The sequence below is a fragment of the Baudoinia panamericana genome (assembly GCF_000338955.1).
Source record: "Baudoinia panamericana UAMH 10762 unplaced genomic scaffold BAUCOscaffold_14, whole genome shotgun sequence".
NCBI lineage: Eukaryota > Fungi > Ascomycota > Dothideomycetes > Mycosphaerellales > Teratosphaeriaceae > Baudoinia > Baudoinia panamericana.
The window spans coordinates 338,022-362,407 of NW_006911270.1; the positions used below are offsets into that span (position 1 = coordinate 338,022).

Here is a 24,386-nt window from a genome sequence, read left to right on the forward strand (position 1 = left end):
GTCAGCTATGTTCATCGCACTGATGCGCTAGAGTCACTCATGTGGCCGGAGGATGGCTCGATGGACTCCGACCAAGACTGCTCCAAGATTTCTGGCACGATGCTATGATCCCACGGGGCCACGGCAACCGCACATCAGGGTGCCGTATGTTGCTCTACCTTTCTGTCGCCACAACAGCCTCAACAATCAATACAAAGTACTTCCTACGACGAACCCCCACATCAACGTGAGGCCTGCCTCGGCGTGTGCTTATGCGATGTCACAGTCCATAAGCGACGAACCATGTGCGGCCCGTTTGTGGATTCAGTTCCTGCATCGAACTTGACTCAATGAAGAAGGTAGATCATCACGACCAGGTAAGACTCGCCGCTCAGAACGAAAGATCTTGGGACTCGTCGAGTCCTATCTCCCTACCTACCTCGAAGACCGCTCCCTTCTCTGCACTCTCATACGCCAACCCTACGCTCTCGGCGCTACTGTGTTCGACATGCGTGGTAGCTCCTACGCCATGGAGAACACAATGGACCTTGTGCACGGTCTGCCCAAACTGCCGTTAGGATCATCAGCTTCAGCCACGCATCTCGATAAGCAGCCCAAAGACGATGCATTTTGCGTAACAGCGGACCTACTCATACCAGGATCTGGCGAGCCGTTAAGGAACGGATTCATTGTTGTCGAAGGCTCAAAGATTACCAACGTTGGCTCTGCCGAAGACCTTCGCTCGCAGTATTCCCATCTACCTCAACACAATGTCAAAGTTCTCATGCCGGGCATGTGGGACTGCCATATCCACTTCATCGGAGCCAACAAAGTGTCCTGGGACGGACTACTGGAGGGCTACAAGAACGAAGCATTAACCGGAGCTCGAGTGGCAATTGATCTGATGCGTCTCTTGGACGCTGGTTTTACTTCAGTGCGCGAGATGGGTGGGTATGGGCTCCAGCTTAACCAAGCAGTACAAGATGGTTCGATTGCCGGCCCGAACATATACTCTGCAAATAGCATCATAAGGTGAGCATCATGACCTACGGCCAGTCGACCACCCATGGGAAGACTTTCTGATGGCATGCAGTCCTACCGGCGGCCATGCCGATCTTCATCCCTTGCCCAAACCGTGGTACGACGACATGTGTTCTCACGGCTCGAAGTTTGTGACCGCAGACGGCGTGGCTGAGTGCCTCAAAGCTGTCCGCATGCAGCTACGTGCTGGCGCAAACGTGATCAAAATATGCGGCTCTGGTGGCGTTGGCTCCGAGCTCGACAATCCGGTCGATCAGGAGTTTTCCGAAGAGGAGCTGCTCGCTATGGTGCAGGAAGCCACTCGCGCCCAACGATACGTGGGCGCTCACTGTCACGGCAAACCCGGTATCATGGCATGTCTCAAGGCAGGCGTCAAAACCATCGAGCACGGTAGCTACTTGGATGCCGAAGCTGCAGATCTCATGAAGGAGAAGGATGCCATCCTTGTCGCTACACGCTGGATTGTCGAGACCGGCCTGCAGTCGAAGGACTGGTTCTCACCGCGCGGTTACGCCAAGCTCGAAGTCGTGGCGAAAGCGCAATGGCAAGCGATGCAACTCGCCGTTCGGAAAGGTGTAAAGTGCGCTATTGGTACGGACAACACTGGCACCCTCGCGCCGAACAACCCACTCAGCAAGCTCGTCCGGCAGGGTACAAATGCGAAGGAGTTGTATTATCACGTCAAAGCTGGAATGACCCCTCTACAAGCCATAGAGGCAGCAACAGCCAACGGACCGCTAACGCTTGGACCTCAGGCTCCGAAGGCAGGGCAGTTGAAGCAGGGCTATGATGCAGACTTTATTGCGCTCGACGAGAACCCGCTAAACGACATCAGGGTGTTGATCGGTCCAAGTCACGTCACGCATGTGTGGAAGGGTGGCAAGTGCTACAAGAGTCCTGGGCGGCCTGTGAGCAGCTTCTAGCGATGTACATGTGACGTACCAAGCAGTACAGATGCGTCTCCGCTTGTATTTATAGCAGCGCCTTCGTCTGCAGCTCCTTGCGCTGCCGTAACCTGCGTGGTGTTGTCTTGACGTCCGTGGCGGCGGCGTCTGCGAACAAGCCTTGTGCAACAAGCTCGACCAACCGTAACACTCTCGTCCGCACTGTGGCTCCGTCGCGACGGTTTCTACCCTCGCGCCTGGCGAGGCTGATCTGCTCACAAAGCTCCCAAAGCTTGCCTTCCGGCTTCAGCCTGCCTCCTTCGTGACGCGCTGGTAACCAGGCAGGGTCCAGTCTCACCGTAGAAGGTATCCTTCGATCTCTCGAGCGCACGATATGGATTATGCCATCCTCTTGCGATCGCGTATAAGCGTTGGCCAGGACTTCCTTGTTCACAGCTTCGTAGTAGCTCAGGTCGCCCTGATGGTACAGTGTCTTTCCTAGGAGCTGTGCTCGCGTTTGGACATCCCTCAGTCTCAGCCAAGCCTCGTTGTCCGAATGCTCGGCAGGTGGTACGAGCATGAAGAGGCTAAGTGTGCCGAGCCAGCTAGCCTCGACAAACGGCCAGATCATGTAGCAGTAGAAGTCGAAGTTCTCGCGTCCTGACGCAAGCTCTTCCGGATGCAACGCAATATCCTCGATATCATTGTTGACGATCTTGTTTCGGGCCGTGGTGAGCACACGATCGTCTTGGAGGCCGTGAAGAGTCGACCTTAGCGTGTCTTCCAATGGAGCTGTTGGGAAGATAAACTCTCCGCGGAATAGCTGGGAGAGGAAGTGCACATAGTTGCGAAGCTCCTGGTAGGATACCCACCGAGCCTCACTTAGGCTGCCGTGTTTGGCTTCGGTGTACACAGCGACGCACACTAGTGCTTGCAGTACAAACAAATGGATTGTCATGTTGCGGTAGAAGCTAAGCTGAAACCGGTCCTCTGCATAAAAGGTTGCCTCTGGCAGCCCATCGATACGACCCACAAGCTTCGGTCCTAGTACCTCAAGCGCTCTGTCGACAACGACTTCCGTAGTGTTTCCACCGAATTGCGCTATGTGGCCACCTTGTGCGCGGATGCGATCGCTCAACCAATCGACTCGGCGTATGAGCTCTGACATGCCAACGCCACGGCCGCGTAATGTCAAAAGGACAGTACCAACAAGCGACGTCGGCATGACTACTGACACGCTGTTGATGTCCATGAGTGCCTTGTACCCAAGCATGCTAAGCAGGCGTCTTCGTGTGATGGTGGTGTCGCTGTTTGCTACGCTTTGCGACAGTCGAACCGTCTGCTCATCGATGAAGCCACGCAGGCTCCAGGGCTCATGGAATCTCACGTCGACTCTTCCAAGCTTGAGCGACAAAACGTCCGCTCGTGCTAAGAAACCTGACAAATCTTCCCGCGGCTGAGGCTGGCCCAACAGTACGTTAACGTATGAGTCGACCTCGATCACCTTGTCGTACTGGATGCTGACAGGACACACCATCGCATCCTGTACACTGCCCGATAGCACGCTCTCGAGGAAGTAGCTGAGAATGCCAAATTGCGGCTGCAGGAGCTTGCCTGTCCGAGAACGTTCGCCTTCGATAAAGCACTCAACATTGAAGCCATTTTGTAACAGTGTGTCCATATAGCTCTGCACGAGTGTGCCGTACAGCTTGTCTTCTCCGAACGACCGCCGTATCCACATGGCGCCAGCATGTTGCAGAAAGGGCCCAATTACTGGGAAGTTGAGGTTCTCGCCTGCGACCACGGTCGGTAATGCTAAGCCAAGGCGGTAACAGACCACTTGGAGCGCAACGTAATCGACGTGTGAGCGATGACATGGCAAGAAGATGATCGATTGCCGCTTCGCAGCTGCCTCTTCGGCAACCTTTCTCAGTCGCACAACCTCTTCGCTGCCGACATGGATGCCTTGGTGGTACGCTCGAGTAAGGAGCTGCGTAACGAGGTAATATGCTCCTCGGATGAAGTACCGACTATCCATCTTACAGATCATCTTGTCCGTCCAGTCTTCGGCTACCTCACGCAGCTGCTCTGCGAGTTGCCGTCTCCGGCTGAATCTCCGCGTCCTATGCTCTTGCTCTTCACCCTCCAGTCCTTTCGGACCCAAAAGCCCTTCATGAAGCTCGACTTCCACCCGCTTTTGGGCAAGCTCTACGATCCGTTTCTGAAGCCGTTCTTGCGCCATGACCAAGCGCTTCATGTTCTCGCTGAAGCCTGGATAGAATGTCGGTTGCCCGATAACATACTCGTAGCTCCTCCAATCTGAGCCCGTGAGATGCAACCCAAGCTCCTGCAATGCATTGATAGGCGCTTTGCGAAAGCGTGCGTATGGCTGGAGGAGACCTGGCGAGCTTGCATCGCCAGTAGTTAACTTGATGTTGTCGCCAACAATGGCGAGATCTGGAGCCTCAGTCTTTTGGCCAGAGCCATCCTTGGCTTTTCGTGACTTCATAGCAGATGAACACGGACGATGTCACCGCCAGGAGCGAAAGGTGCCATCAACCTCAAAGAATACAGCCAAGGATCCGGCGGTGGCGGTGAAAGCGTTGATATTGAGTGCACTTTGATGAATATCAGACACCACGCCTCGCCTCCTAAGCAACCCTTTAGTATGGATGTTGAAGGTGCTGGCTACGTCGGACATCATGCGATGACAACGCGAACACAATCGACCTTTACAAGTACGCTCTGAAAGACACAGCCGAGGCAATTCAGCGTCGGCGCCAAAAGTCTTCGTATCGCCTCGTTCGATTTATGTGTCCTCGATATGTGTTTTGGATTCGCAAATCCACGTTCGCCGTAATGAACGGTCTCTTGTTATTGCTCATCGTCTTGGTCAGCTTCCTGGTTCTTTTATTGGCTTTCTTCGCGCTTTCTTCATGCTTAGGTGATGATATCCGCGCCGCATGGGCCGGCCAGCGACGTTCCGTAGTCCCAACAACATACGGCTTGCAGTATGCGCGCGTGATGGGTCATGGCGGCACACAGGCAGGGTGGGAGCATATCGAGATGGAGGATATGCTCGACAAGCGCCTTGGTGCAGACAATGATTGAGCAGCGCTCGATCAGTTCGCATCTGGTTCAGAACTCGACATCTTTACCCGTGAGCTTACCAGCCTCCTTCTGCCCTTCTTGGTCTCCTTCAAGAGGTGGGAGAGAGAATGGCCTGATGGTAAACTTTCGTCTGCTAAGGGTGAAGGACAGGTCTTCACCGATGCTGTTTACTGCACCAGCGCCGCCTTCGCCACGTTCGGTGGTGATGGGAAGCTTGTGTACTTTGAGCATGCCTTGCGGCTGCTCTTCACCACTTGCAGTGTTGCCGGTCTCAGCTGTCGCAGCGTCCATTAAATGCGGAAACGGCGTGAGCTCGAGAACACCATCGCTAAGAAGCTCTGCCCATCGGACTAGGCCGCTGCTGCGTGGGTAAAGTTCGAGAGGCAAGGTGATCATTGCGGTCAAGCGACCAGCATGTTGGCGAAGTAGAGCACGCAGTGAGTGCATCGTTCGCAGGAAGACTTCTGGTTGGCTTGCAGATGGCGGGTACATGCCCGGACTAAGAATGGTTGGGATGACGAGGCGGTGAACCATGTCAGGTTGCGACTGAGAGAGAGCTTGCTGCAGAGACTGGACCACGGTCTCCAAAGGGTTAAAATTTGCTTTTAGACGCACGTAGTTGACCTTCGCATCCGCAGCAATTGCGAGACGCTTTGTTAAATCAAACGAGTGGCAGAACGGTTCGTGTTGAACGTCCGTCTGTTGGGTCACAAGAGTGTGATTAGGAAGAGCTGAACCTACCGTCAGTGACAAGACGTTGGGTGGGTGGCGGCTTCAGTACGCTCCGCAATGCGCCACTTCTTCCACCATAGAGTGCAAACGCACCTTTTTCGCCTCCTTGATTAGGCTTCTGATAACGCCATGCGATTTTCATATGCTCCTCTCCACTCTTGGTGCTATCGAGATGTCGATTGCTGCGTGACTCTGCTAGACCCGGTAATTCTCGCGCCCATGCCTCACTAACACCTACGATATGCAATACGTGGCCATGACACAGCCCTTCGGCAGCATAAAACCGTAGCAGAGCACCGGCAAAGTCAGTGGTACCGCTCTCTTCTATGAGCAAGCATGATCCAAGAGCGAGTCCAAAGTGTCCGCCCAGCAGGTCGTCAAGCGACGGGGTGCCGGTTGAAGTGACCAGATGTGAAGTCAGTGGCGAAGGACGGATACCTGTTAACCTGGTGGCTGAAGCTGGGTTTCCAGATCCGTTAGGTGCAACATCGCGTCTGATCGCTACATTGCGCTTCGTGAAGGCCATGTGAGCCGCTGCCTCACTTGCTCTCCAAATACATTACCTTAATACGTTCGGTTTAACAGGAACACACGTAGGATTTAGCTGGACCAAGATCTTATCAGATTGCGCTAGCAAGAGAGTATCAGCCAATGAGAGTCTCGTGGTCCGAACTTGCATATTAACCGAGGCTTCTTTATGGTCGCAACCTGCCTGAAAGCTTGAGCGTGACTGCCGCAACTGCACGGCCTCTGGGACATCAACATTTGCATCCGTGATGCGCATTCAGTACGCGAGCGTCAGGCTGATACCGATCAGAGGTACTAACGATGGTGGAGCGCGGTACAGTCAATTACGTCGAATACATGTATTCGCCAGCCTCGACACACGACTTTCGTCGCGACCACAATGCACTTCAGCGCACCGGATACTGCGGCCACGCCACACTGAGTGATCGTAGATGCTACAATCAGTTATCAATTCAATCACAACACCGCTCCCAGTTCTTATCTGCTTCTTGAACACCTTTCGACCAGCCATATACTGGTTCAGTGCTCCTTGCGCAGCAGTCCCTAACATCAGTGGGAGATTGCTCGCTGTATGCTACTTCCTGCCATCTCGTCGCTTCTATGCGGCGACGCCGCATGGGAACGACGTCCGCTAACTCAAGCCAAGGCTGCACGGGAGTTTGACCCCGAACGCGCTGTTATCGTTGTTGCTGTGCATGCGAATCGAGGTCGGCTGCAATATCATTACCAAGCCTCTGCGAGCGCGGGAGCGGGATTTATCTCGTCCACTTGAGTTTTGCTCTGTCACTCGAAAGATCAAAGTGGATCAGGCCAATGTTCCCTCGTCCTACGGCATAATTACTGGTTAAGCTTCCGAATGTGAGCTTGACATGCTCGAAATCTCACCGGCCGTTGGCCCGTAAGGGTCCCTAGGGACCGGCTCCGGTATGAGCGAGCGCGGGAATCTCGGCATCTCAGATTAGCTTGGTGGTGATCAAGTAGACAGCCTCATGACACCCCTTTCCGCCATTGAGAAGGCCATCGTCGACGGGCTCAGTACGAACTCCTCAAAAGGAGTACGTGCTTCGCGATGGCGATCGTGCGGCGTAATGCTACGATCGAACAGCCTGAGGGGCTCAACCCTGTTCCCTCTCCAGAAAAGAGGGGTCAAGCTCAACCTTCTTCTCGAATTTTGCCCACCAGTCCTGGAATGCCTTCAAAGGCACAGTGTCGCTGCCGAAGCTGGCCAGGAAGTTGAATGCATTGCCGATGATGCGTTGCGCGAGCACTTTAGTCGTGACCCTGCCTCCTGTCGCGGAGTTCAATCTGACCAGCGCAGACGAAGGCTGAGCGGCCGAGGACTGTCCCGGCCTGAGCTGAGCTAGCTGAGCTTCGACTTGCGCTGCTGGCTCGATCGAGATGCCGACAATGATGTCCCCGGAGGCTGTAGGCGCGACACCATTCGCGGAGAGCGAAGGGTCGTCGGTCATGGCGTCTACGTCTCCATTTGCGGTTGTGTTGGCGGATCTGAGACCGCTGATTTTGAAGATGGCGGACTCCTTGCCTGGTCCGACAGCGCCCAGCAACTTGAAATCAGAGGAAGGTGGGATCTGTACGTAGACCGTAGCGGCTGTATCAGCGGGCAATTGCACCCCAGGTAGAATGAACACTACGATATGACTGAAGCTGGGCTCTGGGACAATACTGAACGCGTACTGAGTCTCCGTAAGAGCTTGTGGCGCCGCGTTGACTGGTCTGCCAGAAATGATAAGGCCGAACATGTTGGTTGTCCTTCAGACTCAGCGTAAAGATGGTGTTGGCAAGTAGATATGGCTCAACATGCCAGACTTCATCACACTGCCTGCCTTTCGCATGACCCAACCATATCGGCGCGGTCGAAATATCGAGAACGTCCTGGTCGAGCCGATTTAAGACGGGAGCCGAGTCAGGAGGCTTCCATGACTCGTGCCCCCACGGAACCTTTCCGACGACCTCATTCGATGTTCTTTCGAAAGTGAGAAAAGTGGTCTGGTAAGGAAGCAGAATACGACCGACCATCCGTCGCCATAGCGCAGATCACCACATCATATTCATGATCTGACCTCATTCTCCGCACCATCCGTCACTCAGTCATGTCTGACGCGCAACTCTACGAAGACACCTTCACCCTTTTCCAGCTGGAGAACCAAACCTACGACCGCGTTGCGCGCCTCTTCGCCGTCTCTACCGACTCCTCCACAAAGCTCACGCTTGATGTCAACTCCGAACTCTTCCCCGTTGGCAACGGCGAGAATATGTCGCTCCTTCTCGCGCAGACGCTGAATCTGGATGGCACAATCGAGGATGTAGCGAAGAAAGGGTGGAGGCCCGGACGGCAAGAGCAGACGTTGGCCGATTTGTGGGATTATGTATGTTACGGGAAGGTGTATAGGCATGAGGATCCGGGAGAGGGGGAGAATATGTGAGTTGTTTCCGTGGACTGGTGAATTTGAGGGTGAGATAATAGCTGACTGTGTGCTTTAGCAAGGTGTATGTCTCGTTTGGCGGGTTGTTGATGTGCCTTGACGGACCCTACAAGAAGCTTTCGCCGCTGCGCATCGACAATGTCTACCTGCTATTAAAGCGATGAGCCAAATCCAGCGTGCTGTTAGAGGCTTGTCTTGGTTGCTTTGCTCTTAGCCAGGCGTTGGTGGTCCGCAAATGCTGCAAGCATTTAGACGGTGCTTCATGGGTATCTTAATTACACGACAAATGTGCGCGCATGCTGCGCTCTATCTCGTTGGAAACTCGAGCTTGCGATGGAGTCTCGCCACGAGCTCAACGTACCCTTCCTCCTCCGCCGTCAGAATCCCATGCCTGACGAAGAAATCGAGGATCACAAGCGCGCAGTTCGGCTTGAACTCACCACCTCTCAATCTCACTTGTACCTCTTCCACGCTCATCAGCTCGAAGCCTTCAACCTCCTCATCGCTCGGCTTCGGCACAACACTATCCGGCAGCTCCAAATCATACACGTACTGGCACTCCGGCTGCAACAACCTCGTCTCGCCTCCCGCCCGCTGGTCGCGGATATGAAAATAAGTTACCGTGCCTACCGATTTCGCCTTTTCGCGCACCAGTTCTTCTGGCAGACTTGCTTCCTCTGCACTCTCGCGGACCATACTTTCGAATGGGTTTTCTCCCGTAGCAATCCCGCCTGCGACGGTATTGTCCAGCATCCCGCCATAGGTCTGCTTGGTCGCCGCTCGCCGCGGGACCCAGATCTTCAGCTCTTCAGCCTCACCGCCGACCTCTGCCTCGCTCTTCGGCCGTTTACTGCGTACGTAGCCAGTCATATGGCAGCCATACGTCACTATACCGAATAAAGCGCTTGCAGCTCGCTCTATGCTGAAGAGTACCTCTCTGTCTGGTCCATAAACCGGGTACAGCTCGTTCCGCCAACCACGCAGGACGCGGAAATGGTCCGTTGCGCGAAGAGCTTCGCACGTGATGGCCACAGCTTCGCTCCTTTCCGCTTCCGTGTCGCCGGTGGTGAGAGTGAGCGTGCGTTCTCGGTCATTCAGTTGCCAGTGCGGTAAGCCTTTGAAAACCTGCGAGACGGAGGGTAGGATGTAGCCGAGTGGTGTCTCCGGGAAGTCTTTGACGTAGAGTGCATAGTAGGTGTCGACATGTGCATAGTAGGCTTCCGGGTTACTCTGGTAGTAAGGGAAGTTGTCGCATTCATTGAGAAGGTCGAGGTTGCTTTTGGGGCCGGAGGAGATGGGCATAGGTTCTGCTATCGTCAAGGCTGGTTCGGTGGATGTTTCATCCAGTGGTAGGTCAGATTGAGGGGCTGTCACGCTACCGGGAAGGTCATCGGTGTCGTTGCTAGCTGGCCACGTGGGTAACCGGGGGAGCCTCTTCGGGATGAAGTCGCGGAGAGAGTTGAGGTTGAAGCCTTCCATGATCGATCGATTCACAGCAAGCGTTATACACAAATATAACACAAGATTCTTGCTGGTCTTTGGAGGCACTCAAACGGATCCTGACGACGCTCGCAGCAATCCGAGATGTCAGATCCTTGGGGCTGAAGCTTGATGGGAGGCTTCGGAGTTAGTTCACTACTACCGAACGCTAACAATGGCTGGCTGAACGGTGCACACGACGGTTATCCGCGGATCTCAACCTCATAGTCACCTATAATTTGCGACTCCTACTAAGCTATGACATATTCGACTCTCTTGCAGACGCCGGTTGTGAGGACCTGCTACTGCTCGACATAGAACTACCCTGCAACTCAAGAACCCTCCTGCGATTACGCACACATGCAAGGCTCAGGTAAGTTCAGCTGCTGTCAGATATCCGTGACCTTCCCATCACTGCTGTGTTCGCCGCCAGCATGTCCAGTGAGAGGCATTGCTTACGATGACGATGATATGACCACCATGATCAGCAATACACCTTGGACGATTATCACCCTAGCGTCCGTTCTGCATTGGAGGCGACCCGCCAGACGTGGATTACGGCTACAACACCACCTGGGCTTGTGAAAGGCGGGTCGGACATGACTACGGAGGGTTCTCTTAGCTGTATGCATTCAATATGCTCGCTGAAGTGGCGTAGGCAGCTCGTCCGACCGCAACCTTCCGGATTTGCATGCCGTCAATGCTTGTGATCCAAACAGACTATAATAGGTTCCGGTGACATATGGCATTGATCACAGGGATCTTTTGATTAATTTCTTTGTGCTGATCTTGCCACCGCTAGGCTTGGGCATGATGTTCTACTCATGATTGTCTGTCGAGGGTGCAATGTCGACTGAACCTCAATTGGACCTACTATATAAGATGGCCACCAGATTTGCTCACTGCTGGACTTTACTCGCTGTGTGGAAGAAGTTGACCAAACACATCTTTAGTCCGAAGTGATGGCGACAGTAAATGGCGCCTTGTGACGCCAACGGCGAGCTGATAAATGGAACGAAGAGCTTAGAAAATAGTGATGATCGCTACACAGTGCTACAAGTTCCAGCGTCGATTCTGATGCCTACCTGTCACATTACAACAGCCAATTCGCCGGAGAGTTTATGACCAGTAACAAATTTCCAATGCATCAACCATGGATCGAACCCACGGCCCCAGCCTTACAAGATACGACCCGATGGCTGAATGGACCGTCGACGATTGCAATTGTTAACCTGACGAGATCAGACGTGTGCCACCGCTGCTTTATCCTCTCCAGACCCTTTTCGATCCAGCCGGCGGTCACGGTTCCTAAAAAGCCGGTGACAAATGGCCGCAGTACGTCGCACGACGGACTTAGTCGGTTCGAGGCATCGGAGACTATCGGATATACTATTAGTGGTCGCACTCAAGGCCGGACAATTCGCCGACGGCAGGGACAACCAAGTACAGTATGGGGCAGCGACTATGCCGACGGAGACTTTGGCCGTGGCCAGAAGTATGGTTATGGAATTTGACGACTTTGGTAGCGTTGGTCCAGGCTGGTACGGCAATGACGATGGCGAGTGGGAGTATGTGCCCTATTTCAATCCCTACGCCTATGGTTATAAACCATTCCCAGACTATAGCGACAGCTAGGGCTAGAGCGGACAATTAAGCAAGGGCTCTTTGAGACGGAAGACTTTGGGTGCTGCCTAAGCTCGTCGATACTGTGGGTGAGGGTGTCTTAATGACGACAAAGTGTTATGATGCAACCTTGACTTCATGGACTTCGTGCCCGTTACTCAGCTGTGTAAAGACCGCAGGGCTCTGCTGTGTTGCTGCCCACTTGCTCATATCAACCCAGCCGAAGCGCGCGGCCTTTGCAAGGTACTCACGGAACTTCGTGGCATCTGGTGAATTCGTCGCGCTGGCGAAGATTTCATGTTGACGATACCGCAAGTCGCAGAAGTGCCAAGTGACGTATCCGTGCATGAACGCTCGTACAGTCGCAAACACTGCCGGATCTTTGTCCTTGAAAAGCTCCAGCAGCCGAGTGCAGGAGTGAGTGGTGAGCTCTGTCAGCCTGTCAAGCGCCTGTTCCTTCGAGATGCCATCAACCTCGCACCAGTTAGCCACAAGGTTTATCTCGGCCTGGTCGTACTCTTTGTAGTAGCTAAATAGGTCATTCACAAGCCCTGCTGGGTTGTCGATCTGGGCGAGGACGCAAGTGATCTCCTTGAACACAACTTGCTCATCGAAGTCCGAGGCTGGAAACATCGATGCGCCGACTACACCACCCAGAGAGTTCAGCTTTCGAAGGAACATTGGGTAGCAGTCTGAGCCACGGTAGCCGGCGAAGTCATGCTGTTCAATCCAACAACCTTGAAAGTAATCAATGGTGCAACGGATGATGTTGAAGCCGCAGTACGGACCGTAGTGAGCGAGTAATTGCGGAAGGTGAGCGTTCATCAACGTCCAGTATGGGTGTTGCTGGTCTTTGCCCTGCAGCAAGTCGGGCCAGAACGAGGTCATTCGCGGTGCTGGGTCGGTGCCGCCAATCACAACGTCATCGTCGACGATATTGATAATGGAGAAGTAGATGGTCACGTCGACCAGTACTTCGCGGGAGACTCGTGGCAGGTAGCAGACGACAAGGTTGGTGATGGTCCGCGTACAGGCTGCTATGTGCTTTGGGTTGACGTTACGAAGTGCCGTCTGAAGCGAGTGCTGCTCAAACCATGCTGCCGCTTGATTGTGCACATACTGGAGATCTGCTTCACGCTGTTCGTGCGTCAGGTTGTCGTCTTGATAATCAAGGGCGTCCAGAAAGCGGACAATTGAGCGACAGTATGCTTCGAATGGGAAGTCCTTGATGGCCATGGTTGCGGCAGTGTGAAGATCAACCACACAACAACCGCAGATGGTATGCCATGTGCACGCTGGCGCTATATACGTGGTCAGGCTCTCCATGTCTTTATTGAGTCATCAGTGCAAGCTCATTACAACCCAAGCTTACATCACTAGTATGCGCACCAACATTCCAGGCTTCCAGCTCTACTAAGCTGTCTTCATGGCAGCCGAGCTTCGGGTCTCATGGTGCTGTAAATGGTGGACGAGTCACCACAGCAACAGGCGCAAGTGCATATCTGCATACATCACGTCAGCTAGGTGGTGCAGCGAGGGCGCCTTTCGCTCACCGCAGCAGATCCGGTGCTATTTGTCAAGAAAGCGCTTACACTTGCCTATTGTCGCCACATAAGCATCCCGTTGCAGGCTTGAGTGTAGCCATCTGTGAGGTTTAGTGTCCTACCAGTTGACACTCCATGCAAGTGAGCTGACGCCAGCTGACTCAGATTGAAGAGAGCGGCATTTGCGCATGGGAAATCAATTCTCGCGTGGACGCAGATACTGCTCTGGCGTTGATATCTCAGATCATTCAACATGCTCCCTTCGTGGTGGTAGTCCTGTTAGTACCGTCGACCACCAGTTCGTCCTGTACGCTCAGCATGGAGTCTTCTGGGGGCCGACCGCTTCTACAACAAACAGTCGTGCTGGTCGTAATACTCTTCGTACTCTGTTTGGCCCTACAATGCCTGTACGACATCTTTCTTCACCCTCTGCGCAAGTTTCCAGGACCCCGGCTGGCTGCTGTCGGAAGATGGTACGAGTTCTACTTCGACGTCGTCAGGGACGGATCGTATCTCTGGGAGATCGAGCGGATGCACGGCATGTATGGTTCGTGGCACCCAGGATCCACTCTGTGCAGTCGAATACTGACTCCGGCAAAGGACCGGTTGTGCGAATCAACTCACGGTGTCTTCATATCCATGACCCGCAATACTACGCGACAGTCTATGCTGGTAGCAACAGGAAGACCAACAAGGAATGGGCTTCTGTTGCTGGCTACACTTTCCCGCACTCTACGCTGCAAACAATCGACCACGACTTGCACCGCAAGCGGCGAGCTGTTATTAACCCGTATTTCGGCAAACGGGCGGTGACTGCACTCGAGCCGACCATCAACGAGAGGGTCGAGGTTCTGTGCTCGCGCCTTGTGGAGTTGAAGGGCAAGCCTGATGGTATTAACCTGACAGCTGCATTTGCTGCTTTGGCTGGAGATGTGATCAACTTCCATTTTTACGGCTCCCATCTTGACACCGTCAGCGCGGAAGACTTCCACTTCCCTTACCGAGAAGCAATTGATGAGCTGCTCAACATCTATAACATTACTCGCTTCTTGCCGTTCGATCCCGCCTTGTTGAAGAGACTCCCCAACTCGGTATTGGATTGGATTGTGCCAAGCTTCGCTCCGGTGCTGACAGCCCGGAATGAGCAGAGGATGAGGGTACAGACGGCGATAGAACAAATGGAGAGAGCCGGGAAGGCGTCTAGAGGTGTCATTGTAAGCGCATTACTCGACGATAAGGTCCCGGCCGCAGAGAAGGATGTGGAGAGGCTGCTCGATGAAGGCGAGACGATTATCGGCGCGGGTATCGATACTACGGCAAGGGCACTGAGTGTGGCAACATTCCACCTTCTGAACGACAAGTCGCATCTTCGTAGGCTTCGAGCGGCCCTGAAGGATCAGCGTAACGATAGAGACAAGGCATGGTCAGCCGCCGAGCTTGAAGCTATACCATTCATGGTACTAGTAGCACTCACACCGGAAAGAGAGGTAAGCTAACTAAAAGCAGAGGGCCGTTGTACAGGAGGCACTGCGCCTGACCTATAGTATCGTCAGCCGAATACCTCGAATCGCTACCGAAGAGGCTCTCGCGTACAACGAGTACAATATCCCACCTGGTGTGAGTTTAGAGCATACCTGCAACGCATGATGATTTAGAAGCTCAGATGACATAGACACCAGTCAGCCAGTCAACATACCTAATCAACAATGATCCGACTATCTTCCCGAATCCGCACATGTTCGATCCCGATCGTTGGCTTCGAGCTGAGCAGGAGGGCGTTCATCTTGACAAATATATGGTCAGCTTCAGCAAGGGCACACGCGCTTGCCTAGGTATGAAGTAAGCGGCCCTTTATCCAGAGATATGCACTTTCACTGATTACCAAATCCAGTTTGGCGTATGCGGCGCTGTACATTACCATCGCGAAGTTTGCGAGCAGTCTGGACATGGACTTGGTTGGAACAACAGCAGAGAACATCCAAGTCGGCCGCACGCGCCTGCTGGGCTTCCCAAAGGCAGGGAAGTTTGCCGTACATGTCGGTCGTATTCAGGTGGCAGTGTAGTGGGCTGTTGCAATGTAGACCGACAGACAGTCGATCGAACGATGTTCATCCTCATGCCAGAACGCGAGTTACTATGGCCGTGTCCATAGCCTCAAACTATTAAGAGCCACTTGGCTGTTGTTTAGTAGCCATTTCTGTGTAGTGTCCGTATCCGGGAAGCGTACTGCCAAGATGGTGTACGCTTTGAGCAGTTCGCCTTGACACGAATAAGATGAGATCTGTTCCGATTAATATCATGCTGCGAAGCAAAGCATTGTTGCTTACCTACTTTTACTGGTGTACCTTTGACTCACTTTCGCTTACTTTACTGTGCCATATGCTAGCTCCGGGGAGAGCCGAGCCACTCAGCATTCAGCTTAGCCAACGCCGAAGCCTCCGGGTTCAGCGACAAGAATGCTTTGATAAAATTAAAGCAAGCGATGGCGAAGCGACCACACGAAGACAGTGAAGGCGCAAGGCCTCCCAAGAGAGTGAAGCCTGAACAGACACAACGTGCACCGGTGGTTGAAGAGGTGCAATTTGCCCGCCAACTTCAAGAATTTCTTGCTTTCAGGCAGGATGGCGTCCAACAGCTGCGCAACGGTATTGCGTCGTTCAAAGCCTTCTTAGAGAGCATACTTTACCACAAGAATGAGGACGATCGTGGCCGAGAGCTGTCGATTCTGCGCGAATACCTGGATTCTCAGAAGCCCAGTGATCCGAAGAACCTGGAAGATAGACCGTTTCTCAGCCAACTGTGGCAAGCCTGGTCTTTCGCCAATCAGAACAACAATGACTACCTTGCGTCCGCGGTCAGCGCGGTGGTTACACTCCTGCTGCGGACTTTGTCAAGTTTGCTAGACTTCCGCGACCACGGAATCTTGCTTTGCCGGACTGTGCTGCAACATCAGCACTTACGCCTCATTAGACGATGTCTAGATGCCCCCAAGCACAAGGATTTCGTTATCTCTCCGTGTTTGCGGCTGCTTATCGAAGTCGTGAGCTTTGATGGTGGAGCCTTGTCCAACGAGGTATACAAGCGCAGGGAGCAGACCTTCGATACTAATCAGTTGAGGCGCAATCTGAGCCTTGTGAGGACTGAGTATGTGGTGATATCATTTTACAATGTATGACTAAGTGCTAACCTGGTGTAGTGTCTCGGACGAGGACGCAAAACGAAGACCATCAATTCGTACGCTCACGCTGCGCTACGTCCTTGCACACCTAAAGTATCTACACGTTGGAGGCAAGATTGATATCCTTCGCAGTCGACCTCTATGTGTTTCAGTCTTCCACAACCTTCCAGATGATCCCTCGGATATCGTCAACGAGCTGTTGGCTGTGACCGAGCAGCATGTGCTGAACGACAGTGAGCTTCCAAAATCAGCTAAAGCCACTCTGTTGGTCCAGCACAACCTTGAGCGCGTCGTGGAGGTTGCAAGTCGCTCACGGGCAGACCATCCATCTGCAGATAGGGCCTTCGCATGGCTGAAAGCAGTCTGCACTAAGTCTTCTTACGGCGCTCTCAGACCAAGCGGCTGGTATCCAGCTGGCACAACTGCGCCTGACGATACGCAGGCCAATTCTGGCAGCCTTATCGATTTGGGGCTAGACAGCCTGGATTTCTATGACCGTCATGACCGGCCAGAAGTTCGTAATCCGACTTTACTTGGCTGGGCACAGACTCTCCGTCCTCACCTTGATCAGAGAGAACGCGAGCTTGTGACAACGTGCTTTGAGGCTGCTCCAGAGTTGGTGGCCGCCTACTTCGATGGGAAGAATATGCAGCTTGAGCCGAAGCTGTCGAACACCTGGATCGGCTATGCTTCGTTTTTGTTTGAGGTCATCAGGCTTCCGACGCCGGCATGGTTTGGTAATACCGAAGCTGAAGGCTTTGCAGAGCTACCGCCTCAAACCCGCATCATCATCGAGAACATACTGCCTCGGCCACTAACGCAGAAGATTCTGACAAGGTGTCTGAACCAGAGCAGTGACCTTATCACCTTCTTTGCTATTCGCTTGTTGATCATTGCGTTCCAGAAACTTAGCGGGATCCTTGCAGCCATGCGTGAGGCTAGCACTAGTGCGAATGAGCGCAAAGCGCTATGGCTCGAAGCAGAAGAGCGCCTTTTGACGAGGTTTATGGAACGCTCACCTAGTATGAAGGATGTAGTTGCCGCTCTTCGCAAGATGCCAGACGACGACCAGCATGCGATACAGCGCGAAGCCGTGACAAGGCTCCTCCGGCTTTATTATGAGGTCACCCCAGTGCATGCTCTCGAAGAGCAGTTTGACGGTTCTGCTGCATTGACTGCTGCTTTAGACCGTGATGGCGAGCAAGCTGAGTTCAGCGAAAGCAAGGGCCTGAGAGGTCTTGAGCTTGAGCATCTGCTGGTCATGGCCAGGCACAATCCTGGTATGCGCTGGTTTGGCAAGCACGGTGGCCTTCAGTACTCGCCAATCGTAAGCCTGCTTCGCATTCATATGAACGCTGTACAGAATAGCCAGATTCGGCGGCTGCTCAGCCATGTTCTAGAAGCTCACGATATCATTGCTGACGACCGAGAGCTTGAGGCTCTTCTTGCAAGCTTCCTGAAGATGGCCAATGGCGATGCTGGGTATGCCGCGGTCTGGATGTTCGTGGACGACTGCATCGCTCGCGTCAGTAGACAGCCTGTGAAGTATGTCGACCAACTCGAAGAGGCTATATCAAGTCACGAAAGCGGCTCACAGGAGCAGTTGATGCGAGGCCTAGAAAGCTATGAGAGCAGCAATCGAGGCAGAAGCTTTCCCGGACTCCTAGCTGTTGCCGTTGTTGAGCAAGTCGCTTTCGTGACGGAGAAACCCATCATTGTCGCATGGGCATACCGCTATATGCAGTTCTTGAGACATGGGAAGGAGACGTCAGTGTCACTACAAGCTCTGGGCCTGAGAGTGCCCCATATTAGGGACGGTAACGTAGAGACGCCGATGAACATGGAAGCGTTGCTTGAAGACATCCGCTTGCAGCATCCGGCCTCCAATCTCCAACATGACCGCACCGCTTCCACTGAAGCGCCGACGCTACCCTTTACAGCCCCAGCGCTGGAATCTGACGACCATCCCGAACTGCTGAGATGGGCGCAGAAGGACCTTGGTCTGGCCATCGAAGACGGCGACATTGCCGCGCTCATTCTTTGTCTTTGCAGTAAGCATACAGAAGTCCGCCGGCAAGCGCACATCCAGCTCTGCCTCCTCTTTGCACAGTTACGAGACGCTTCTCTGGATGACGCGCCTCAGCTGAGTGTTCTCGTTGGCGAGCTGGTTGAAACGTTTGAGCAGCAGTGCTCGCCTGAAGAAAAGCCGCTACCGCACCTGGCAGGCACGTTCGCTACGCGAGCGCTAAAGGTTCTTGCCGAGCCGACTCATTGCATCTACCCAAAGCTGAACCGATACATGAACAAGAACCCCGAGTGGCGAATCTTGCGCATGCCGGCGCACTGGCTTAGCAACACCATGTTGAGCCAGCCTACGGAGGACGATGCATACTGGAAGGAGGTACGCTGGGTAGTAGAGTGGCTTGTCGAAGGCCTGCGGAGTCCGACGGATCTTGACATTCTGCGGCGAAGCGGCACGATTCAGAAGGTGATGGCATTGTACAGCTCGCCTGCCGCGGAGAGGTTGAAGTGGTTGAGGGAGACGGTCATGGAGATGCTGTATCGCACTACTTGTATTGATGGAGGGAGTACGACGCTAATTACGAGACTTGGTGTGCTCGCCTGGCTTGATATGGTCGGAGATGGTGATGGCGTTGCTGGGCTCTTGAAAGCTCGGATATTAGAGACGGCTGGGAAGGAGAGGGTTGAGCGGTGGAGTGGAATGTCAGTAGAGCACTTATAGAGAATGCGTGCTGTTGACCGCTCTCAACCGACCAGAAGGTCAACATCCATATTGTCACGTGAGCCGCTCGAGCAATGACGGAGAGCTCAATGTCCGTGCACACCAAATCGCGGGCAGCGTCGTGAGCGTCCCAAAAGAGCAGGAGCGCTCTTAGAACCACATCACAACTACATAAACACCAAACCTATTCACCCGGCAACACGCAGCTTGCTGCACCGCTTACATACGCGACCGGGTCAATGAGATATTAACTCGCCATACCCAACAGGAAAGCTGTTATGAACACCGAAGCATTACACACGATCTGAAAGCCCACTCGCCTGTAACACTAAAACACTAGAACACCGCCCACTGGCCGCTGTGATTCCTTCGAACATATACCCGACAACGTCGCTCGAAGCTGTATTGGACACAAGGCGCGACAGGACAACCGCTCGCATTGTCTGTGGGACTTGCCAGCGCTTTAGGCCGCTGCATCGAGCTAAACCTGAGGAACCGCCCCTCGAAACTGCCCGGACGCCCATGTCCTAGCAATAAATGCGCTATTCGATAAGTACACGATAGTCATCTCATACTCCGACCACCCCCGCCTGAGAGGCTGCATAGCCTTGATGATGGCCATCCGTCACTACACACGTGAGCAGCTCCTCCACCTCCGCAACTCTCCGCTGGTGGAGAAGCCGGACAACCTTCCCGCAATCGAGCAATGGATAGAGTACGTTTACCTGGAGATTGATGGACAGCGGGAGAAGCTAAGGATCCCGCACAGTGAAACGCAGCAGCAACAGAGGCAGAGCACCAATGTGGGACGGCAACCGCAGCGGAGTACGGTGGCAGAAAGCTCGCCGATGGGTAACTTCAGTACGGGTCAACGGCCGAGTTTGTTGAGGAGTGGGTTGACCACGTCGCGAGGTATGCAGCCATACTTCCTTAAGAGGCGGGGATGTGCTACGTTGAGCTAACAACGGCAATAGAGGACATCACGCTTGGCCCGCCAAAGACACAGTTCGCTTCGAGCCGCACCGTCTCGAGGCTTGCCGACTTCGCAGATAAGCCTGCCACGCCGCCGACAGAGGCAGCGCTGGAGGAGAGGGATGGCAAGAACGGCGGACGCACTTTCGGCGACAAGTCTAATAGAAAGAGCTTAGGGGCTACCGAGACGGACGGCAGACACAACAGAGAGAGCTGGACAAGCGTGCGCGACCGACGTGCGCTTGGCGGAGACGAGGAGAAAGCAGAGGGCGATGAGCGCAAGTTCGGCAGACGGGACCATGCAACGGACGGTGAACGGCGCAATGGCTACAGCGAGCGCCCGGACAGTCGCTGGCACAGGGATGAAAGGCGGACAACCGCGGAGCGTCAAGGTGGGTGGCGTGAACGCGAGAAGGAGCGGAGAGACCGCGATTTCGACAATGGTCACAACGACAAGGAGCCGGAATGGATGGACGATCCGGCGCCGAAAGTACAAGAGGATGACTTTGGCGAGTTGACGAGCATGCCGAAGAATCAGGAAGATTTCGAGAAGTGGAAGAAGGCGCAGCATGCGCGATACAGAAAGTCTACAGATGAGCCGGAGGCGGTACCGGCAGAGCCGCCTCCGGGTGCATCAGCATCTGAAGTGCCATCCGCGAAGAGCATAGCTTCATTGAAGCTCGAGGGCATCGTGGACAAGCCCTTTGGCAATTGGAACGAAGGCAAGAGTACAGACGGTGCCGCTGAGAGCGCTGGAGTGCAGACGTCTGCGGCGTCAGCCAAGGGCAATGCCAAGAGCAAAACGAGCAGGTTCATGCCAATGTTCAAGAAGGATGAGCTGAAGGATGAACTGTTAGCGATAGCGAGCAGTTCGCCGGAACCGGCCACCACAGCAGTCAATGGTTCTGCAGAGGACAAGGCAGGCTTCGAGAACATCTTGCGCATGCTTGGCAATACTGGCGTTGGTCAAGAAGCTACTCCGAACGAGCCGGCTTCACCGCCGCCGAGACAGGTGTCAAATGGGACAAAGCCGAAGAGTAGGTTCACCGGCTTCTTTGACCAAACCAAAAGTCCTGACAGGATGCAACCACCAACGACGGGCAAGCAAGCTCCGTCCAAGCCTGTGGAGAGTGAGATGCTGCAGACCGGTCGTGGTTTCATGGAAGAACCTAACAACATCTTCGGCGGCACCCTTGGCGAGGAGATCTCAAGAGACCAGCGTCCGACAGCGCAAGCTGTAAGCACCGCGATGTCGCCAGATTCCATCTTGCAAACCAACGTGCCGAAAGACCCAAGGTCGCAGACTGGCCGGATGAACGACATCTTCCTCGACCCCACGCACCGCGGCGCTTCTACGCCAGATACGAATATTGAAGACTTGCTTGCCTCGCAGCGCAACCAACAGCGCCAGCAGGGTGTAGATAACAAGAACAGCGAGTTTCTGCTAGGCTTGTTGCAAAACAAGGGAGCGTCGAGACCTCCGTCACAGCAGCTCCGGCAGGCTCCTCCCGACTTTCAGCTGTGGCGCGAGCAGCCACCAATCATACCAGAGACGCATGCACCGAAGCCTCGTGCTCCGCCGCCACCTGGTCTGTTCGAGGACCAGCTCCTCCGCAACCATCCACAAGAGCCACCGAGGCAAGAGCAGCCGTCAATGGCCAACAATGACATGGTCCAGCGCCGGACATCTCAGCGTGCACCGCCCGGCTTCTTCGACGAGCCAGGCCTGTTCCAGCAACAGCAGCAGCAGCATCAACAACAGCAGCACCACCACCACCAGCGCAACTTCACCGAATCGGCACGCCAATTCGGGCAGCCCGCAGCCAGTCGTCGCATGAGCAATCAAATCAATATACCACCGATGCAGATCCTGCCGCATGCGCAACCGCCATCCGCACCGTTTCCAGGAGATTTTATGCAAAGTCCAAACTCCGCCGTACCACCACCAGGTTTCCACCCACACATGCCGCGGCATCCGCCCGGCATTCACAATATTCCAAACATCTTCTCTGCGCCCCAGCCGCCGAAACAGCAGCCGCAGCGAGAGCCGATGGGCTTCAACGGTTTAGGTGCTGTAGGAGGCACTGGTATGCTGCCGCGGACGACATCGCCGCCTAATGCGCCTCCGGGTTTCTTTGCTGGACCGCAGGGTTTGCCACAGGGGTTTATGCCGATGCGGAGTCCGCAGGAGGGCATGCCTGTTGGCGCTAGTGGCGGCGGGAGAGGGTTTGATGCATTCCGGGGGCTTGGACAGGGGCGGTAGAAGCGTCCGGCTGAGGAGGCCAAGGAAGTGGAGGCAATGACGGTGTTGGCGGGCGGCCTGTGGCTCGATCGTCGTCAGGGGAAGAAGCGTGTTAGACGTTAAACGCCCCACGTGGTTCAGGGAGTCGATGCTTGCGTTGCGAAGAGGGAGGGCCCAGGCATGGCATCTCACGCTGGTAACGCACGTCGTTCGCTTGTGTGATCAGCTCCAGGTTTGTGCATGCTAGCCAATAGAGCTTGGGGAGGGAGGATGCTGCACGGCGATGGATCAGTGCTTGAAAGTAGACAGGGTAGCTGCCATTATACGAGCCAAAAAAGCAGACCGCTTGGGCGTGTGCTGCAATCACCCTCGTAGTCGTGCAGGTTTTGATAACATTTCTACTCAATCGATCGGTTAAAAACTCAAAGCTCTCATTGTCTGTGAAAGAACCTTCCGTCACATATGCGTTCAGCCGAAGCCACAAATAGCGGTTCGAAGTCTCTTAATCATCCTTCCGTCGGTGCGCCCGAACCACTATCTTGCGCTTCTTCCCGGTATAGAGACACTTTCTGTAGCGACAGCCTGATACGTGTCCTTCCAGTACGAGGATGGTGCGGTAACGATGGAACGAGCGGTGACAGAGTGGTTGAGTGGGAGAGAAGACTCTCAAGAATTGACTGCTATTGCGAGGAAGCTTTGCAAGTCATATGTGGTCTACGGTGACATGATCTTACTCCCTCCAAACGCATTCGATGGACCCCTCGGTACGACTCCCTTGCTGCAGGCCGACGTGGATCCTATGTACAAGCTGATCTCCCGCCATCTTAAGGTCACTCACATCGCTACTACCAAGCCCATACCGCTCCTCAACAGCGATGATGCCGGGGAGGAGAACGTGTTGCGCTCGCCAAAGGACTTCACAACACTTTACGGCGACTTCGGCCCAGCAACAGCAAGCGATCCGCCAACCCAGGAAGACTTCGACAATGCCTACTGGGTCACGGCGAAACAGAACGGCATCTACCAAACGTGGGCGCCTCGCTGGACCATGTTCTCACGTGGCAACATCAGTGAAAAAGCTCGACTGTTAACCTTACCTTCTCTTCTGTCCGCAATCGAGGACGGAGAGGCAGGAACCGGTTGCACAGCAGTCGATCTTTATGCCGGCGTTGGCTACTTCGCGTTCAGCTACTTGAAGGCTGGTTTTGATAAAGTGGTGTGCTGGGATCTGTCTTCATGGAGTGTGGAGGGTTTGATGAGAGGTGCGAGAGCTAACAACTGGAAAGCGTTGCGCGTTGCGAGCGAGGCGGAGATGGATGAAGCTTGCCAGAACAAGGAGGTGAGGCTACTCGCCTTCTCCGAAGGGAACGAGAGAGCAAGCGAGAGGATAGCGAATATGCGGCGTGAGCTACCACCCGTCAGGCATGTAAACTGCGGACTATTACCCAGTTCGAAAGGAAGCTGGCAAACCGCTGTCGAAGTACTTGACTGCGAGCATACTGGCTGGTTGCATGTTCATGAAAACTTCGCCGTGGGCGAGATCGAACAGAAGGCGGAGGACGTCCGGCAACGGATTGAGGAACTCGTCAACGAACGTAGGTGCGGAAACATCACCGACATGGCCCGGGTGACACTTCTGCACGTCAATCGCCTTAAGAGCTATGCTCCCGGCGTAACCCACTGTGTGATAGATATACAGGTTGCGCCATTGCAGCCTGGCTGATTTCCGGTACACTACACGGCGTATCTGCCTGTTTTCCACAAGGCACGTTGACCGCTCAGAAAGTATATGCAAGCCAGGCCGCCGCGAAGACGAATAGCCACGCCATGGTTTGCGATGCAGGATTATCTTGGTGGCGTTCAGCAAAAGCCCAGAACGCACCCCA

General features: G+C 54.2%; 12 protein-coding genes across 12 annotated transcripts; 7 read left to right on the forward strand and 5 right to left on the reverse strand.

Annotated features, from left to right (window-relative positions):
- Positions 1-520: 520 nt before the first annotated feature.
- Positions 521-1,943, forward strand: BAUCODRAFT_79149 (uncharacterized protein; the record flags this gene model as incomplete). The annotated part of the gene is made up of 2 exons (XM_007682843.1): positions 521-1,011; positions 1,073-1,943. The coding sequence occupies 2 exons, from the start codon at positions 521-523 to the stop codon at positions 1,941-1,943; spliced, it is 1,362 nt and encodes a 453-aa protein (XP_007681033.1).
- Positions 1,944-1,992: 49 nt separating this feature from the next.
- On the reverse strand, positions 1,993-4,413 carry BAUCODRAFT_79132 (uncharacterized protein; the record flags this gene model as incomplete). Its single annotated transcript, XM_007682841.1, has 2 exons — positions 1,993-4,034; positions 4,065-4,413. 2 exons carry the CDS (start codon positions 4,411-4,413, stop codon positions 1,993-1,995), a joined length of 2,391 nt encoding a protein of 796 aa, XP_007681031.1.
- A 151-nt stretch (positions 4,414-4,564) lies between these two features.
- Positions 4,565-5,037, forward strand: BAUCODRAFT_300301 (uncharacterized protein). The gene has a single exon (XM_007682972.1). The coding sequence runs from the start codon at positions 4,716-4,718 to the stop codon at positions 5,013-5,015; it is 300 nt and encodes a 99-aa protein (XP_007681162.1). The 5' UTR covers positions 4,565-4,715; the 3' UTR covers positions 5,016-5,037.
- Positions 5,038-5,042: 5 nt separating this feature from the next.
- Positions 5,043-6,273, reverse strand: BAUCODRAFT_27940 (uncharacterized protein; the record flags this gene model as incomplete). The annotated part of the gene is made up of 2 exons (XM_007682655.1): positions 5,043-5,752; positions 5,841-6,273. 2 exons carry the CDS (start codon positions 6,271-6,273, stop codon positions 5,043-5,045), a joined length of 1,143 nt encoding a protein of 380 aa, XP_007680845.1.
- Positions 6,274-7,079: 806 nt separating this feature from the next.
- BAUCODRAFT_300835 (uncharacterized protein) lies at positions 7,080-8,169 on the reverse strand. The gene has a single exon (XM_007682973.1). It carries the CDS (start codon positions 8,033-8,035, stop codon positions 7,391-7,393), a length of 645 nt encoding a protein of 214 aa, XP_007681163.1. The 5' UTR covers positions 8,036-8,169; the 3' UTR covers positions 7,080-7,390.
- A 458-nt stretch (positions 8,170-8,627) lies between these two features.
- BAUCODRAFT_38776 (uncharacterized protein) lies at positions 8,628-10,444 on the reverse strand. The gene has a single exon (XM_007682703.1). The coding sequence runs from the start codon at positions 10,196-10,198 to the stop codon at positions 9,026-9,028; it is 1,173 nt and encodes a 390-aa protein (XP_007680893.1). The 5' UTR covers positions 10,199-10,444; the 3' UTR covers positions 8,628-9,025.
- Positions 10,445-11,524: 1,080 nt separating this feature from the next.
- Positions 11,525-11,833, forward strand: BAUCODRAFT_27944 (uncharacterized protein; the record flags this gene model as incomplete). Its single annotated transcript, XM_007682656.1, has 1 exon — positions 11,525-11,833. The coding sequence occupies one exon, from the start codon at positions 11,525-11,527 to the stop codon at positions 11,831-11,833; it is 309 nt and encodes a 102-aa protein (XP_007680846.1).
- A 105-nt stretch (positions 11,834-11,938) lies between these two features.
- BAUCODRAFT_27945 (uncharacterized protein) lies at positions 11,939-13,057 on the reverse strand (the record flags this gene model as incomplete). Its single annotated transcript, XM_007682657.1, has 1 exon — positions 11,939-13,057. One exon carries the CDS (start codon positions 13,055-13,057, stop codon positions 11,939-11,941), a length of 1,119 nt encoding a protein of 372 aa, XP_007680847.1.
- Positions 13,058-13,213: 156 nt separating this feature from the next.
- On the forward strand, positions 13,214-15,632 carry BAUCODRAFT_116572 (uncharacterized protein). Its single transcript, XM_007682974.1, has 6 exons — positions 13,214-13,468; positions 13,531-13,912; positions 13,966-14,822; positions 14,872-14,982; positions 15,038-15,204; positions 15,257-15,632. The coding sequence occupies exons 2-6, from the start codon at positions 13,684-13,686 to the stop codon at positions 15,426-15,428; spliced, it is 1,536 nt and encodes a 511-aa protein (XP_007681164.1). The 5' UTR covers positions 13,214-13,468; positions 13,531-13,683; the 3' UTR covers positions 15,429-15,632.
- A 215-nt stretch (positions 15,633-15,847) lies between these two features.
- On the forward strand, positions 15,848-19,286 carry BAUCODRAFT_152069 (uncharacterized protein; the record flags this gene model as incomplete). Its single annotated transcript, XM_007682975.1, has 2 exons — positions 15,848-16,509; positions 16,562-19,286. The coding sequence occupies 2 exons, from the start codon at positions 15,848-15,850 to the stop codon at positions 19,284-19,286; spliced, it is 3,387 nt and encodes a 1,128-aa protein (XP_007681165.1).
- A 692-nt stretch (positions 19,287-19,978) lies between these two features.
- Positions 19,979-22,773, forward strand: BAUCODRAFT_38783 (uncharacterized protein). Its single transcript, XM_007682704.1, has 3 exons — positions 19,979-20,001; positions 20,056-20,198; positions 20,261-22,773. Exons 2-3 carry the CDS (start codon positions 20,135-20,137, stop codon positions 22,519-22,521), a joined length of 2,325 nt encoding a protein of 774 aa, XP_007680894.1. The 5' UTR covers positions 19,979-20,001; positions 20,056-20,134; the 3' UTR covers positions 22,522-22,773.
- A 433-nt stretch (positions 22,774-23,206) lies between these two features.
- Positions 23,207-24,214, forward strand: BAUCODRAFT_47065 (uncharacterized protein; the record flags this gene model as incomplete). The annotated part of the gene is made up of 1 exon (XM_007682788.1): positions 23,207-24,214. A coding segment is annotated over one exon (1,008 nt), but the record flags the coding sequence as incomplete, so codon positions are not given.
- Between the last annotated feature and the right edge of the window lie 172 nt (positions 24,215-24,386).